The sequence below is a fragment of the Dermochelys coriacea genome, chromosome 7, assembly GCF_009764565.3.
Source record: "Dermochelys coriacea isolate rDerCor1 chromosome 7, rDerCor1.pri.v4, whole genome shotgun sequence".
Taxonomy (NCBI): Eukaryota; Metazoa; Chordata; order Testudines; family Dermochelyidae; genus Dermochelys; species Dermochelys coriacea.
In genome coordinates this window covers 106,441,751-106,460,107 of record NC_050074.1, presented here as the reverse complement: position 1 = coordinate 106,460,107, position 18,357 = coordinate 106,441,751, and the positions used below count along the sequence as shown (strand labels likewise).

General features: G+C 40.7%; 1 protein-coding gene across 2 annotated transcripts in view; it reads right to left on the bottom strand.

The window, feature by feature from the left end:
• CPXM2 (carboxypeptidase X, M14 family member 2) overlaps positions 1-18,357 on the bottom strand; it is a 105,385-nt gene that overhangs the window by 52,467 nt on the left and 34,561 nt on the right. For both annotated transcript variants that reach the window (XM_038411664.2, XM_043518931.1), the window contains exon 4: positions 13,832-13,971. In XM_038411664.2, the coding sequence (XP_038267592.1) occupies positions 13,832-13,971 (140 nt within the window). The remainder of the gene's footprint in view (positions 1-13,831; positions 13,972-18,357) is intronic.

The following is an 18,357-nucleotide window of genomic DNA, read 5'->3' as shown; positions in this document are numbered from 1 at the left end:
TGATTTCAATGATAGCTAGGACAATTCTTGCAGTGAGAGCTTATCAACTTCAAGAAAGCTGTCACAATTTCCATAGTCATGGCACTGAGTGGGAGTCAGGATAAATAATAGTTTGTAATGGTATGATACTTCATAAAAGCTCTTTGCATGTCAGTGCATAGGAGCTACTGATTTTACTATAGTATTTGGATAAAACATTGAGACATTTCCATTGAATTTGTTAAAGTTTTATTGAAACATGTTTGCAGTCCCTGTATAAGATGTAACTATTGTTCTTGTGACGTAGCCAGTATTTGTAGCACTAACAACTCATCCTACATTGAAACCAACATTATGCTATAATGTAGCTATTATTTTTTTAAGTATAGTGCAGAACTGTGGTTTCCTGGAGATGTGTAGTAAATTGGGGTAACCATTGATTGTGGAATGGTAACCGTTGATTGTGGAATGGTAACCACCGCACCATATCTGGATGCTGATACAGTTAGACTGACAGACTCGGTATTATCATCAAGTAAAACATACCCACTATGCTTTACATCCCAAGTACTGGAGGATAACATGGTTTGTAATTAAGATAAAGTCCTGGCCCTGCCTGACATGGCTGCACAGTGGAAGCAGGGAGCCTGTACCTTTTACAAAAAGACTGCAACATCTGTGCTCAAGGAATTGCACTGGCTGCTGGTAGACCTGCTATCCCCTGGGTGCAGCTTGCTAAAAAGAGTGTGAGGAGAAGTGAGGAATTGGTGGACATATGGTACATATCACAGAGCTGTCTGGTGAATGAGGGGTGTGTGATCTAGCTTTTTAAAGGAAACATCACAAATTACTCTTACTCACGATGCAAATGGGAAGCTCTGAGGGTCACTATGATCCTCCAAGGCAGAATGTCTCTTTATTTCCCCCCTGGCATGGTACAATGGTACTTGCGATGGGCAGTGCCTTAGAGGCACAATGTAGCCCTAAACATTTTTATTGCATTGATGACTATTGATTACTCACCAACATTATTAAATCGTTATGATCCCATTAACAAAATTCCCCAGCACACTGAAAATTTCAGTGTGCAACAATTTAAAATGGCTGAATTACCAACCCCCATGAAAAACAGCCTTTACAATGGAAATAACTCATCTTTAAGTATTATATTCTGAATCTGTGCTGCACTATTGAATCCACAGTATGTTAGCTCTTATTTTGAAAGGTAGGTCATCTGCTCTCAGTGCTGCATGCACACATTTAAAAGAGATCATATTTTTCACAACTTTCCATAAAAGAGAAGAGGCATCAAAAACTACTGCTTCACTTTATAAATTAGCTGTTACTACTTAAGAAAGAGATCTTGGAGTCACCATGGATATTTTCTGAACACTTCAGCTCAGTGTGCAACAGAGGTCAAAAGGCTAACAGAATGTTAGGAACTGTTAGAAAAGGGACAGAAAATATCATAATGCTACTATATAAATCCATGGCACACCTACATGTTGAATACTGTGTCCAGTTCTGGTCAACTCATCTCAAAAATGATATAGTGGAACTACAAAAGATTCAGAGAAGGTCTACAGAGATGATCAAGGGGATGGAACGACTTTCACATGAGAGACTAAAAAGATTAGGACTGTTCATCTTAGAAAAGAGACAGTTAAGGGGGTACATGATTGACATCTATAAAATCAAGCATTGTTGGGAAAAGTGAAGTGTTATTTACTGTCTCCCAAAAACACAAAAACCTGGGATCAACCAATGAAATTAATAGGCAGCAGGTTTAATCCAAATAAGAGGAAGTACTTTTTTCACACAAAAAACAATTAACCTATTGAACTCAGTACCATGGGATATTGTGACAGGCCAAAAGTATAACTGGGTTCAAAGAAAAACTAGATAAGTTCATGGAGGATAGCTCCATCAATGGCTATTAGCCAAGATGGTCAGGGATGCAACCCTATGACTGCGGCAATCCTAAAACTCTGGCTGCAAGAAGCTGTGAAGGAAAGACAGGGTTGATCATTCCAACTGCCCTATTCTGTACACTCCCCCTGAAGCTCCGGTATTGGCCCATGTCAGGCCAGGATACTGAGCTAGATGCACCACTGGTTTGACCTAGTATGGTAGGTCTTATGTTTCCCTTGTTCTTAGCACCATAGGAAGCCAGAGTAAGTGACAGATCCAAAGCATTCTGAGGAATCCTTTCAGTACTTTGGGCTCCTGCATAGGCTACATTCCATGACCTAGGATGGCAACAGCCATGCCATCTTAGGTAGACCCAACTTTGTTACAAAAGTATATCAGTTACTTTCTACTGCAGTAACTTTTAATTCTGAAATGAATGTTGGTTTGAAACTCTTTATCAAACTCTACCCTCTTTGCTGAAAAGCAAGATTATGATTTTTTTTAAAAATTGTCAGGACAAATTCTTTCCCCAGATACATGTGCAAAGAATTCTATTGATGTCAGTGATGTTACATGGGTATAAGCAGGGGGACATTTGGGCCACTAATGTTTACAGCTGTACTTCAGATTTTTATATTCAACTATTACATATATATTTTAGGTAGAACATTTTCTAGTGCTGTGAAAAACAAGTGAAACAATCTAGTTATAATCGGGGGGAAAAACATGTTTTGAAATTGCTAATGAAAGCTATTCATGCTCACTGAGGGGCTTTGTAACAGCTTTGTTACAAAAGTATACCAGTTACTTTCTACTGCAGTAACTTTTAATTCTGAAATGAATGTTGGTTTGAAACTCTTTATCAAACTCTACCCTCTTTGCTGAAAAGAAAGAGTATGATTTTTTTAAAATTATCAGGACAAATGTTTTCCTCAGATACATGTGCAAAGAATTCTATTGATGTCAGTGATGTTACATAAGTGTAGCAGGGGGGACATTTGGGCCAATAATGTTTACAGCTGTACTTCAGATTTTTATATTCAACTATTACATATATATTTGAGGTAGAACATTTTCTAGTGCTGTGAAAAACAAGTGAAACAATCTAGTTGTAATCAGGGGGAAAAAACATGTTTTGAAACTGCTAATGAAAACTATTCATGCTCACTGAGGGGAGAGCATATCCCATTGTACAAATGTTATTTTTAAAAATACCCCTAAAGGTCAATCCTCCTCCCATTTTAACCAGCAGAAATTTTACCATTGACTTAGATGGCACAATACTGGGCCCTACAAGTGTTAAATGACCTTATTTAGTTTTAAAATACCATAAAGTTATAAACAACTGTGTCAAAGATCTCCTTATATCACTATCTGTGACTTTACCAGGATAGCAGATGGAGCTATGAGTTACCAGGGAAGCAGACACAAAGACAACAGACCAGATATTGAAAATGATGCCAGTTTTTCATTGATTGCTTTGATTCATCATTGAAGACACTACAAGAAGTGGGAAATAACTGGTAAGCAATTCACCAAATCACAAATAATTATGTCAGGTCTTGAAACATGCACTGAACCAACACAGACATTTTCATTTGCACCTGTATATAAGTATAAGCCTGCTCATGAACCACTGCAGCCAGTGACAACACACCCACTGATTTCAGTGGGAGCAGAATCAGACCCGGAGTCAGTTCTGTTGAATATTTATCATTGTTACCGGTCCTATTGACGAGCATGGTTACAGTCAGAGAAGCTACTCAGTAGGAATGGTAAAGTGGGTTCCGTATTTACTTTCTCTTGTTTATATCTTCCAGTTCAAGAGGATAGTTGCGGCTTTTAGACACTCTTCCCATTGGAGGAGGCTGGGAGCTGCATCAACTCATGACGCTTTCTTCTTCTGTTAGGCACAATCCTACCCAGAGCTCCAGGGTGAGCAGGGGAGTGAAAACATTGTCACACCCGCTACTGGGCTGCAGTATGCTCTCCTCACAGCCAGTGAACTCCAATGCCCAAGGTAAAAGTGGGGCAGGGTTATAATCCCTCTTCCTCCCCACCCCATTTTGCCTGATTTGTACCTCAGGGAGTGCTAGAAAGGAGCAGTCTCTGGTCTTGGAGGAACACAGGGACCATGCTTTTGCACTGGGGACTGAGCCACTGGCAAGGAGATAGGGACCATATTTAAGAGTGGGGTCCTGCTCTGTGTGCCTCTGCCACACAAAGGAAGGACTTGCAGGAGAGAGAGGAGGGGCAGGAGAGACTCTGTCCAGCCTGAAATGCTGATGAACCTTAGACTCACAAAAACAGGTAAGCTCAGTCTAGGGGAAGGTGCATCTCAGAACTATTGTAATTTTCAAAGATCTCTAAACTCTCACCTGCTTTAAGAGTAAAGTCAGTTCCTTCTGTAAGCCTATTTACTTTCTGTCCTGCCACATTGTCCCTTCAAAGGATTAAATTGAGAAGCCCAGAGAGTGTAGATGGAACTTTGAGGGGGTATTTGTAAGTGACTGGGTGGCCTGGAAGGTCTGACACACTGATTCCAGAGTCTAGGCAGCATTCCATATCCCACAGAAGGGGGTCAGGTGAGAGGTCTGAGCCCGGGAGTATGCCTAAGTGTCTCAGAGCAAGAATCAGTGACTAGACTCCACCCAGATCCTGTTGGCTTGTACACATGTGGGACCCAGTGACTGGGTCCACTCATACCGGCCAGTGACCATACAGTCAGTTACTGAGCCAGTTTGTAAGAAGTAACACTTGCCTCTGACACATTATCAATCGCCCTGCTATGACAGGGATAAGGCATGGGGGTAATAGAGCCATTCCACCATCCCTACACCAGCTGCAGAATCTCACTAAGATATGGAAGACTGTCTATGCCTCCCTTATGGCTCCTTTACCACTGGCAGAGTGGTGTTAAGAGGCTACATCAGCAGACAGAATAGGGGCCCTATGGCCTGGCCTCAAATATGTTCAGTTTACAACCCAGAAGAAGCTTTTTTCTGATTGCCAGCCTGTCAAGCTCATCATGGGGTTAGCAAAACAAAGCAAAAAGGATCCTCAAATACATCATAATCTGTATATACAGTATAAGGGGCTATATATTTTTACAGAGCCAAAATTCACAGTCCCTACCCAGTCACATCAAGTTGAAAATACAGTAAAATACCAGATTAAAAAAATAAAATAAAAACCAAAACCGCAGCACAAAAACACCTGCAAAATAAATTAGTCTTTAAAGTTTTTCTGGGCTGGTAATTTTTGAAGTGTGTTGTTTTCTTTTTTAAATCAGCAGGCCTTTAATATGACATGAAAGGAATTATTTTGGCAATACCTTATGTTTAAAAGGAATGATGTTCACAGGTTCAATCCTGCTCCCACTCAAGAGAACGGAAGTTTTGACATTAACTCCAGCAGTTTCAAGCAGTCCTCGGACTGTACACTTCTATTTAGACATGTTTTTCTATTCCTAGTACAAAAGATGTGCTAAATTATCCACAGATTGTTTGGGCAATGAGAGAGAGTTCTCCCTAAGGCTTTTAGATAATAACTTGGAAACTAACAGCAATTCACATTTACCTCTCTTCTGCCAGAAAAGTGCATGTTTTAAATATCCTCATGTAATTTCTTCAAAAACATTCTGCACATTTTCAAAAGAATGCTTATGGTATCCCACTCAGCATAGGGTTGAACAGTTGTGTAAAAAGTGTGGTTCAAAAAACACAAAGATACCTTGGCAGCAATGACTCTTTACACATTACACACTCTTCCAAGAATACTCAGCCACAACCCCCCTGTATCTCAAATAAAGCCCATCAGCTAATATCATCCATTTCTCAGGAGAGGACTTCACATCCCTTTCTAAAAGGTTGCGTCACCCTGGCAACTTTCTTTTGTCTGAGAAGGCAGGCAAAATGGCTTTTCAAAGAGCCCTCGTTAATGCCTCTCTCTTAATCAGCTGGTATTCATGCTGAAACAATGAAGCTGCTCCTCAAATTCATTACTCCCTAGGACATAGTCACACTCAACAACCCAGAAAGGGCTGGCATTCTATCCACTACCATACTGGTCCTTTGCATAGATCTTAACCCACATTTGTTACACTTTTGGGTTTCACACCATTTCAGGATAAAATCAGAAACCCTCCAGTTTCACTTGCAACTGGACCCAGCTTTGCTTGGGAGGTTGGCAAACTTTTGCAAAAGTTTTGACATACCTCAGTAGTTTTTAGAGTTGATGATGACGAATTAAACAAGGCAATTTTCATATGGCTTCAGACTACCTAACAATGCCTGCAGCTAAACAACTCTGTTCACTGAGTCTGTGTGTTTATTTAATCACTGAAGGAAGAGGACTCATCAACATCGATGAAATCTCCTCTAGGGGTCCAATTTTGCTTCTGTTATAAAAAGGGTGGAATTCCAAGTGACTTCTATTTATAACTGAGTGCAGAATTTGGCCTAGAGTTGAAATTACTTCTCTCTTCTGAAGGAAATAAGAATGATGAATGAATTATTCAATGCTGATGTTTGTTTCCCCCTTCCTCCCACCTCCCACTCTTCACTTCCAAGAGTTGCTGCTCCATACCGGCCTTTCTCTGCTCAGAAACAAGTGTTCACTTGCTGCTGGGAAGAATGAGCAAGTCCCATAGTCAGGGATGGAGGGGAGGAATGAACAAGGTAACAGATTGCGTGGGAATAACTGAGGTGGAGCAATTCACAGCAATTACTTTAGCGGCAAGGGAGGGGGCATGGTGAGAGCTGGTGATTTTGACCTGCTTCTGGCAGCCTCTGTTCTCCTCTCCTCTCTGTTGCCTCTTCTCTTCTACAACTCCCCATCTACCTGTTTCCTTTGCTTCTCTTCATACGTCCTTTCATTCATTTCCCTTTCCTCCTTTTCTTTATAAACCTTCTTGATAAACCTTCAGTTTATCCCAATCTCATATGGCATTCCTTTCTCTATTTCTCATTCTCTCCACTCCTTCCCTCTTTTCTGTACCTTTTGTCACCCTTTTGTAGGGTGAGTTGTTCCTTAGTGTTCTATTTCTCTAATTTTTACTTCCTTGCACTTTACTTCCATGCTTATTCCTCCTCTCCTGCTTTCCATTGATTTTTCTCTTCCTCCCCTTCTTCCCATCCCTTCATTTCTTCTCTTTTGTTATTTGAATTTTGTAAGTTTCTCTTCAGTTTTGCCTCACTGGTTGCTGCCATTGGTCTGCCACTTCAGACAAGGCATTACAGGGAGTAGAGCCTCCAAATGAGTCACTGCTTGCAAGGAACTTGCAGCACGATGGGACTCACAAGAGAGGTACATTGAATGGTGACCCGATTCCCAGACATTTTGTGGTTCAAATAACCATGCTGATGTTGATAGGAATAGAATAGATTGGATTGTGATGAGGCAATAAATGGGACAAGGCAATGCTTTTCATATTCCACCCAGTAAGTGTCCCAGCATGCTCTTCACTTCATCCATTGTTTTTTTTTCCCTGGAGGAGAATGAACTTGAATGCTCTCCATGATATGCCCTTAAGGCCAAAACCTGTTTCCATGATCAAAACTGTTTCCATAAACGAACTAGAAGGGCTTTATCCCTAGGAACTGTTTGTATGGACTTGATCACCAGTGAATCCAGGCTTCAGCTGCCACTACTGGATATAAAGGACAAGCAGCTGCTTCCATTAATTACACAAGCTTTGGAGCCATTGCATGTATACCTTAAATAGGCTCATTGGCCATGCTCCCATCTTCCCCCATCCCCACCAATATTCCTGCTCTTCAGTGAGTGGCAAAGACCTTTGTGCTGCCACACGCCATGGGGTACGGAGACTAGGGCCGGCTCTAGGCATCAGCAAACCAAGCAGGTGCCTGGGGCAGCAAATGTAAAGGGGCAGCAGGATGTTGGGCTCTGGAGCGGCAATCCGCCCGCGGTGGTGGCAGGAATTTGGAGGCTGCTCTGTCACAGCATATTTTGCGCTCGGCAGCAATTCCGCGGAGGGGACACAACTCTTCTTCAGTCGCTGGCAGCAATTCGGCAGCCGCACCATCACTCCCCCTCCATGTTCAGTGGGCAGGATTCCGCCTCCCCATTCGCCAGCTAGTTTTTTTTTTTTTTTTTTTTTGCCACTTGGGGCAGCAAAAATGCTGGAGCTAGCTCTGGTGGAGATGGCCCTCTGCACATGCCCTCTGTTTTTGAGGATAAGTTAGGGTGACCAGATGTCCTGATTTTATAGGGACAGTCCCAATATTTGGGGCTTTATATTATATAGGTGCCTATTACCCCCAACCCCTGATTTTTCACACTTGCTATCTGGTCACCCTAGGATATGTGTACTGTTTCTTTAAATCTATAGCAGGTTCTAACCTAGGCAGAAGCTCTGCAGTGAAGCACAGAGAATAGCTTTGGAGTTAATTTTTTTTCTTGCTATAATAAAATTCCATGTTCAGTGTTAAGAGAAAGTGACTTCTTCTGTAATTCTTTATTAAGTAACATGACAGACCACACCCTCGAAACATGGCATTTCTAGAGAGATTTCAGACTTGTATTCCTGTGTAAATGGGGTAGGGGAAGAGTCCACCATTTAAATTTTATTTCCAACAACACAGAGCGCTAACTCAACTTGATCTGATCAGTTCCTTGACCCTGTGATAACCTGTCTGATTGCAAGGAGCTAGTATATTTTGGTGCCTTGAGGTTTTTTTCTCACTGGTAAACTCTCCGAGCTTTGAATCAAGTCTCCCATTGGCTAGCAAGCTTGGCTATCTTTTCCTTTAACAGAGCACAATTCAGCAGATGGGTATTCCCTGGCTCTCTTTGCCAACATGTGTTCTCATTTGAATAAGGAATATTCCTTGTGTCTTTTTTTTTTAATTAAAAATGGGACCGTACCTCAGGTGATACAACAGCATCTTCTTATATAGACCTTTGGGCAATAAACAGCCACTTTGGCTGCCCTCCCAGTCAACAGCAGCAAGGAACCAGGGAAGAGATTCAAGTCTACGAATCCCCTTCCCGCCTACCTACATCAGACCAGTGATCAGCCACTCTGGGACAACAGCCCACACAACATACCCAAACCATGATGAGGCCAATCACCCTGTCAGAAGCGGCTACTAGGGGAGACTGTAAAGCCATTAAACCACCTGAAGTCCTACAGCCATTAATGCAGGCAGCAGAAAAGAGAACTTTCACCTCCTGATATCACCAAATGTTCCCAGTACTAGACTTTCTCCTTTTGGACTCTAACGTCTGCTTCTATCACTTCCCCTACTTATGTACCTCACTCCCCATCCATCATCCAACATATACTTCTCCCTCACTATCTCTATTTTATCCTCCCCTTTCTATCACTCTCTATCCACCTTCTCTTTCCCCCAATAACTCATCATTAGCACCCCCATTTCCCTATTCCCTTTTTACCATTCTTACTTGCTAGAACAAACAAGGAGGAAGGAAGGAAAGTAGACACACATTAAAGGGTACAGTCATTTAGAAAGAATAAAAATATTTAAAAACAAAAAACATAACAACCTGACATCACTGTGGGCCAGATTTTCACAAGAGAGTTCAGCATCCAGAAGTTCAGACGGTGACATCTGCAGTCAGATTAAGAGAGCACTGCATGTAACATGCTGAAGTGTTCTCAAAATCTGGACACCTATTTTGGTGCCTACATGAGTGTGTTTGAAAATTCAAGACCTATGTGTTCTGAACTAGCCAAAGCAATCCCATAATATTAGTCACTTTTATCCTTCCTCTCCTTAAATCCCACTTGTCTGTCATCTCTCCTAGTCAGTCATCTATTCTGAAGCAAAGCCCTTCAGAGCTAGTACCGCTCTTCACACTTGCTCTCTGTGGTGCCACACACATTTGTGATGAATAAATGATAGCTAGCAACAACATAACATTTTCTTCCTGATGCAACAAATAAAACCAAGAAAAAAGATATACTGAGAACCCTGTACTAGTTCAGCTTTCAGATAAACTTTCATGACTTAGCAGATGCACATTCATCTGGACGAAGATTTACACCATCTCTTTTAGATCATTTAAAATGTATTAGCAAAAAGAAAAGGAGTACTTGTGGCACCTTAGAGATTAACAAATTTATTTGAGCATAAGCTTTCATGAGCTACAGCTCACTCCATCGGATGCATTTCGTGGAAAAAACACTGAATGCATCCAATGAAGTGAGCTGTAGCTCACGAAAGCTTATGCTCAAATAAATTTGTTAGTCTCTAAGGTGCCACAAGTACTCCTTTTCTTTCTGTGAATACAGACTAACATGGCTGCTACTCTAAAACCTGTTAAAAAGTATTACGTTTTTCTGAAAACCATAAAAGCATGTGCCCAGATAAAGCTTGAAAATTGATAGATTGTATCTATAAAATGCAAACACACACACATACACCTCATGTTAGGAAGGCTGACAGCAAAATGTAAACATCCATTGCAGAAAACATTAAACATCCATTGCAGTAAACATTATCATTTTTCCTCGAGTGTTTTAAAATGACACTTTGTCATTTTAGATTCATTTATCAGCCCTCTTAAGCTTAACATGGAATCTCTGCTTTTAAACCATCTCTGAGATAGGAGATTAAAGAGCAGAGTTTAACCAAATCAAATAGCACAAATAAATGTTACAATTTACAAATGGGAGTCAAATATTAAATAAGGACCTGATCCTGTTCCTGTGGTAGGCAATAAAGGCTCAGCACTTTACTAAAGCAGGATCAGGCCCCAGGAGCTATTTGAAAGTGTGCACATTGTCATTACTCAAGAAGGGCTGGATTTTGAGCCTGGCCTGAATATCTGAGACAGATACTGTGCAGATGCATGGGGCCACGAGGAGAAGGAAACTGCACCTTGCTCCTCCTGAGAGTCAGTGAGAGTTCTACCCACTGACTTTAATGAGGACAGGATCAGGCATCTTGTTTAGAAGTTTAAAAACCAAGTCAATGTGTGTCAAATGTAAATAGGGTCTCATGCCCTGCTCCAAACTGCATAATATACCTACCTAAAAACCAGCAACATGACAAGACAAAGAAGTTATGTGCTGGTATAAATGATAGCTGGTGCAGGGGATGTCTAATGTATAAATACAGGAGATATCTGATCCTTTGCTATAGTAATTACCTATTTATCACAGAACAATGAGAAATAACTATAGCAAACTCATTGTCAAAGGCTCCCACTCCCACACCAGTGCGAAAAAGAAAATCAATACCAGAAATTATAGTATAAAAAGGGAAAGTTTGTTTTTACCAGAGTGATTGTTTTTCTAATATATCTATTACAGTATGAGATATAGATCTTGTTAACTCCTGCAACCCCGTACTCAATGCAGTAGTTGCAATAGTACCAATGGGATTATGTACTTGAATAATGCAGAGAGGTGCCAAAGGGGGATTTGAATGAATATTGCATGATGAAGATGCAAAATATATACTGATAGTCACCTCCTGCTTACCTCCCTTAAGACAACATTGTACTTGTAGGGCTTAATTCTAATTGGTTTTATAGTGGGGTAACTCCATTGACTTCAGTGGAGGCACATTTGATGTCACTTGCATCAATGTTAATCAGGCACAGAGAAAGAAGCATTTAAAGAAAATTAAAATATATTCTCCCTCTTTTTGCCCCATGTACAACTCCATTGGACCCAATTATGGCTACAGGTGGGGAGTAGGTGAGCACCTGGAAATCTCTAGCAGAGAAAGGAGTAGAGGGGATAGATTTCCCTTTCTAATTAATGTTTCCAGTAAGTACGTGCAGCATTTGCTCTGTTGTTCATGAGTGGGGCCAGGCTGGGAAGCAAATAATAAAAATTCCACTTAGCTCTTCACAAAGAAGGTTAGTATCAGTATCCCCATTTTACAGATGGGGACACAGAGACACACTGAAGTGAAGTAAGTTGTCCAAGGTCAGCCATCAGGCCAGTGGCAGAGTCTGAAATAGAACCCAGGCCTGCTGAGTCTCAGTCCAGTTCTCTCTGTGTTGTTATATGCTGTCTCCTCAACGCCTTCAGTGATTTTGCACTTTTATGCCAACTGAGGACTTAAAAGTCCCACATGAACCATCAGCCTTTTGCTAGAGTAATATGTCCAGTGCAGAGACAATTTAAATAGTAGACATAACAGGATGAATTTTCAAAAATACTATAGGTGCCTAATCTATACATTTTAACAAGGGGCCTGGTCATGAAGAGGTCATGTGCAATTATGTGCGTAAAACAGATAACTGCAAATGCAAAACACTAACTGTGTGAGATTCATAGTCAGATCCCTCACTCTGCTGCCAGACATGGAGCTCCAGAATGCTTCCAGTATTTACAGGGGACAGCACAGGAAGCCCAGCAGCTGAGTTTCTGGGTTCTGCTGTTCCAGAATGGGGTAGTACATAGGCCACAATCTCCAAGGAGAGAGGAGGCGTTGTACAATTTCTGGCAGGATGTCCATTGGAGAAGTTGTAGAATGAGGCAAGCTTACTGGCCACAGCTCAACTCCATGGACTCCAATCAGAATCGTTTAGTGCAGTAGCAGATGCTGGAACTCTGATCAAAATGTCTATCATGTTTTGTTGTAATATCTTCAGATTATTTTCCTTTTGAAATGACAGGTTTCAGAATAGCAGCCATGTTAGTCTGTATCCACAAAAAGAAAAGGAGGACTTGTGGCACCTTAGAGACTAACAATTTTATTTGAGCACAAGCTTTCGTGAGCTACAGCTCACTTCATCGGACGCATTCAGTGGAAAATATAGTGGGGAGATTTATATACACAGAGAACATGAAAACAATGGGTGTTACCATACACACTATAACAAGATAGGTAAGGTGAGCTATTACCAGCAGGAGAGTTGGGGGGAACCTTTTGTAGTGATAATCAAGGTGGGCCATTTCCAGCAGTTGACAAGAATGTCTGAGGAACAGCGGTTGGAATTAATTCCAATTCAGCAGTCTCTCGTTGGAGTCTGTTTTAACTTAAAAAACAAACTCCAAGGAGAGACTGCTGAATTGGAATTAATTTGCAAACTGGATACAATTAACTTAGGCTTGAATAAAGACTGGGAGTGGATGGGTCATTACACAAAGTAAAACTATTTCCCCATGTTTATTCCTCCCCTTCCCCCAGCTGTTCCTCAGACGTTCTTGTCAACTGCTGGAAATGGCTCACCTTGATTATCACTACAAAAGGTCTGTCCCCCTACCCCCGCTCTCCTGCTGGTAATAGCTCACCTTACCTCATCACTCTCCTTACAGTGTGTATGGTAACACCCACTGTTTCATGTTCTCTGTGTATATAAATCTCCCCACTGTATTTTCCACTGAAATGCATCCGATGAAGTGAGCTGTAGCTCATGAAAGTTTATGCTCAAATAAATTTGTTAGTCTCTAAGGTGCCACAAGTCTTCCTTTTCTTTTGAAATGAGGTGATGTGCAAATAAATATTATTGAAAATGTTGACAATTTATGTGACGACAAAGTATAAATTAACTGGTGATTGCTGATGTAAATCTAGCAAATCTCAGGGATTAGATATTAATGCCCAGCATGAATGAAAAATGGATAATTATTAAATATTGGAAAACAGACAGGAAACTTAATATCAGAAAATTGCACACTGGTTTAGATAATCGTATTTGGGTTCACAGGGTTACTCATCACTTAAGTGGTAATGATGAGGGTTATCAAAGTGTGTTGTCCTGCTTTATTGACATGTGTAGTTTAAGGGTATGGTAATTTGCTACCTTCAGATTTGTTTTCCATATACACAATACTGTATAAACAGCATGCATTTTATCTTTTTTCTGTTTAATTGCTTGCTCTAACTATTATCATGTCCCATCATCTCTTCTTTTTCCCTTTCTTTCTTGAGAAAAAACTAAAACTTAGATCCAAACTTTAGAATCATAGACAGCAAAATAAGCATGTACTTACAACCAGAGAGAGTTTCTTCCTTGTGTGATAATGCCAGTGAACTTTGTTAGCCTTCGAGCATCTACTTCAATCCACTGATATAGGTCATTTCGTCCTGCACACCAAGCACCATCATAAAAATCATTTTCATTAACACCTGCCTGAAAAGAAGGCAAAGCTGTCTTCATAAATCATCATTGACAACTCAAAAGCCTTTCATGGAAAAAAGAGAATATGAATCATCATTCATTCCATTCCTTCCTTTGATCACACAGATGTTCTAAGATTTTGATAGATTGCCCCTTCTCATGACCTATATACATTGGAAAAGAAAACATCATGGCCAAAGTGGAAAAAATATTCTAAAATCATTTAAAAAGCCAAGATCCTGAAATATAAATTTAATGTAGAGATGACTGGCCTGATTTTGAACAGGGCTTCAACCTAACCTACCTTTCTGTGCCAGCAGTCTCAGAAAGTCTCTGTCCAGCAGAAATTACCCATGAAGTCTTCTGAGCTGTGCAAATGTCTCTGTGATAGACTGACTCACTTGGAGGAAAGACTCCCCTGCTGTGGAACCCTTGCCTTCTCCTCCAAAAGTAGTTTTGGAGAACAGAGAGTTCATGCAAATGGGATCAACACATTCCACTACTTCTGATTCGCAGGGACATTCATCTCCATCACTGGGGACATCCAGGCCTCACAACTATTCAGGGTCAGAGATTATATCAGAACTCAGGAATACCTGATGCCTCATCCTGCACATAAACCACTAACCGTAAATATCTTACACTTACTGTATTCTGTCAATAAATAACATACAGTTTCCCAACTTTTTCAATAAGGAGGAATGACTCAGAACTGGCCACATAAAATCCAGATGAATGCAACTGAATCTGAAGAAATTGCAATTAAGCAATAACTACTTGATCACAAAAAGAAAAGGAGGACTTGTGGCACCTTAGAGACTAACAATTTTATTTGACCATAAGCTTTCGTGAGCTACAGCTCACTTCATCAGATGCATTTCAGTGGAAAATACAGTGGGGAGATTTATATACACAGAGAACATGAAACAATGGGTGTTACCATACACACTGTAACGAGAGTGATGAGGTAAGGTGAGCTATTATCAGCAGGAGAGCGGGGGGGACGGACCTTTTGTAGCGATAATCAAGGTGAGCCATTTCCAGCAGTTGACAAGAACGTCTGAGGAACAGCTGGGGGAAGGGGAGGAATAAACATGGGGAAATAGTTTTACTTTGTGTAATGACCCATCCACTCCTAGTCTTTATTCAAGCCTAAGTTAATAGTATCCAGTTTGCAAATTAATTCCAACTCGGCAGTCTGTCCTTGGAGTTCTGAAACTGGAGAATGAAGAACACAACTGAAAAAATATTTTTGAAGTAAAGAAGACTGGCCTTTGGACTCTTTGTTGGAGAGTTCACTGCAGCCCTCAGGCAACCACCTAAAGCAGACGTGGCCAACCCATGGCTCCGGAGCCCCATGAGGCTCTGTAGAAGTTAATATGTGGCTTCTTGTATAGGCACTGTGTCCGGGGCTGGAGCTACAGGTGCCAACTTTCCAATGTGCCGGGGGGTGCTCACTGGTCAACCACTGGTCTGCCACAGGCCCTGCCCCCACTCCACCCCTTCCTGCCCCCTCCCCCAGCCGGCTATGCCATCGCTCCTCCCACTCTCCCTCCGATCCTCCTGCATGCCACAAAACAGCTAATCAGGAGGTGTGGGGAGGGAGCAGGAGGCACTGATCGGCGGGGCTACCAGTGAGCAAAAGGCGCTGGGTATGGGTGGGGAGCTCATGGGGGGCTGCTGATGTATTACTGTGGCTCTTTGGCAATGTACATTGGTAAAATCTGGCTTCTTCTCAGTGTCAGGTTGGCCACCCCTGACCTAAAGGCTGAAATGCTTCAGAGATGGAAGCATGAGCTTCACTGTGGAGAAAAATGGAAACACTATCTAAAAATTGATACAGATATTACAGTCCCAGCCAGTGGTGTCTGGAGAACTGCTGGAAAATAGCAAGTGGCAGCAGCTCATTTGCAAGAGGAAGAGTTGGACACTGATCAAAATGAGAGAAAGACCCAAGAAAGAAAGGAGTTCTGTGGCCCAGCAAAACTCTGTAACCTAGCAGACTGGAGACAAGAAGCCCGAAAAAATAATCAAATGTTGTTATGGAAACTGTCCAGCCTGAGTGTCACTTGACTGTTCTGAAAGGAATAGTTGTCTGGAGCCCCTTTTCTGTTCACATTCCATGGTTTTGATCTAGTCATAAACCTGAGATTGGAGCCCTCAACTATTTTTATACTTAAAGTACATTTTCAAGCTTTAAACAAATTCATCACCATGATGTTTGCCCTTTGAACAATGCACTGATTCTGGTTTTGGTGAGTGCATTGGAGGGAAGAGCCTGAAGGAACCATCTTGGAAGTAATTGCAGCCTGAATCAAATTACTTCATTAACTGGATTCCACTCTATTGGGCTAAAGGAAAAAGTGTCAAGCTGAATTCTCAAGTTTGGAAAGAATTTCACAGCAAGAAAAGGTCACTTCTAAATTAATGTTGATAAATTCCACTCTCCTTAAAGCCATCTGATCCATGGCTCTGTTCTATCACTAATGTCTCAGCTAGGGTAAGTAGATTTCCTTTAAATATGTTCCTTGATTTGCTTAATCAGTTAATAAATATATGGAAACTGATTCATACCACATAACTCCAGTTTTATGCCGGTGTAATTTCTTTGACTTCAGTGGATTTACACCAGCGTACAAGTAGAGTAACTCAGGGGTGAATTAGGCCTACAATATCCTTGCCTTTGGTCTCAGTGTCAAGATGTTTGTGTGACTTCCTTCAATCCTCTGCCAAAGCCCCAAAACTAGATATTTCACAATTAATTCACTCTCTAATGTAAAGGAACTAAATAGCTCATGGTGGCACCAGGGTAGCCAGAGATCCCAATTACATATGGAAGACAGTGCAGGCAGGTTACAATATAAAATGAAAGGCAGTATATAGCAACAAGCATCAAACAAACATCAAACAGGCTGATGAGACAAGGAACCAGGTATGCACCTCAGTACCTTGCAATAATTTTACCATTTCTATAGCATTCTCCTACATAAATAAAATGTAACCATCATTATTCTTTGGTACTTACATAGCACCATTCATCTAATGATCACAAAGTGCTTAAGAAATATCAATTAATGTTCACAACAACCATATAAAGTCATTATTATTCCTGGTTTGTTTGTTCCCTCCCACATCCCCCCAAATTGGGGAACTTAGGCAAAGACATTAAGTGACTTGTCAAGTTGAAAATAGGAGGTGAATTTCAAGGCCAGGATTAGAACTCAAAAATTAGTGGCTACTAGTCCCATACTCAGTCCATCAGACAATGACTCTCAGCTAGAAAAGAGACACTCATGGGATGGATAAAAAGGCTAGAATTAATAAACTGGAACCATAAAACCAGTTGGGACTTTAGCAACTCTTCACTTCTAATTTGGTGACTAATGTCCTGTAAATGCTATCAAGCTATAGATATTGTGCTCTCTTTTGTATTAGCAATGATTTGAGACTGGAAGGCAGTGGAGTAGAGAAGGAAGCACTATGAAAAGTGAAAAAACAATTAAGAACAAGAGAGTTTGGAACTGAGGACTTGTTTCCAACAAAGCACTTAAGCCTCTTCTTGCATATTAGCAATTCCATTAAATAATGCTATTCGTGTGCCTAGAATTAAGTTGTGTGTCTTTTGCCAAGACTGAGGCTGGAATAAAAGAGATAGCACCATATAAAGAGAAGGTAGCCAACACAGGAGACACAAGAACATATATTAGTGGCTTCCAAATTGCTTTTATTTTTGGTAGAAGTATCATTACCTGGGAAAAGCTGCCTGGTGACAAGTTACTTTGCTTTAAAATAGTGGTTCCCAAACTTTAACAACCTGTGAACCCCTTTCACTAAAATGTCAAGTCTTGTGAACCCCCTCCTAAAAATGAATATTTCCAGGGATTTTCTCCTTTACCTGAGTATAAATTATAAAAGCATGATCTTGGAAATATAAAATTTGTTTTATGACATGCTTATTTGCACACTATTTATTATTAATTATTATTTATCATTACCGTAGTTTTATTGCATTATGAAAACAGCAACACTCTTCCAAGATCTCACTTTCGTAGCTTGTATCACTTTGAATAAGCCTGTTATAAAACAAGGCTCCTATGTTTCATCAAGGAGTGTCAGATGTAAAACAGCATGAAGATATTTAAGAAGCCATTTCAAAGAGTTCCTCCTACACAAGCATTCAGGTCTTCAGCAGTCCAGGCAAACAACGCATGTTACAACAAAGCTGAAACTTGTTCTTCATAATAATTTTAAAAACAATACTAGCTGCCTATTTAATTTTAAAAACAGCAAAAAATATCCACCTCCCTTCCCATTTCTTTTAAGGCGTCTTGAAGTTTAAATCTCCTCAGTGTGATAGATATGCTTGCTTTGATCTGCTTAGCTCTTGGAAGTCCAGGG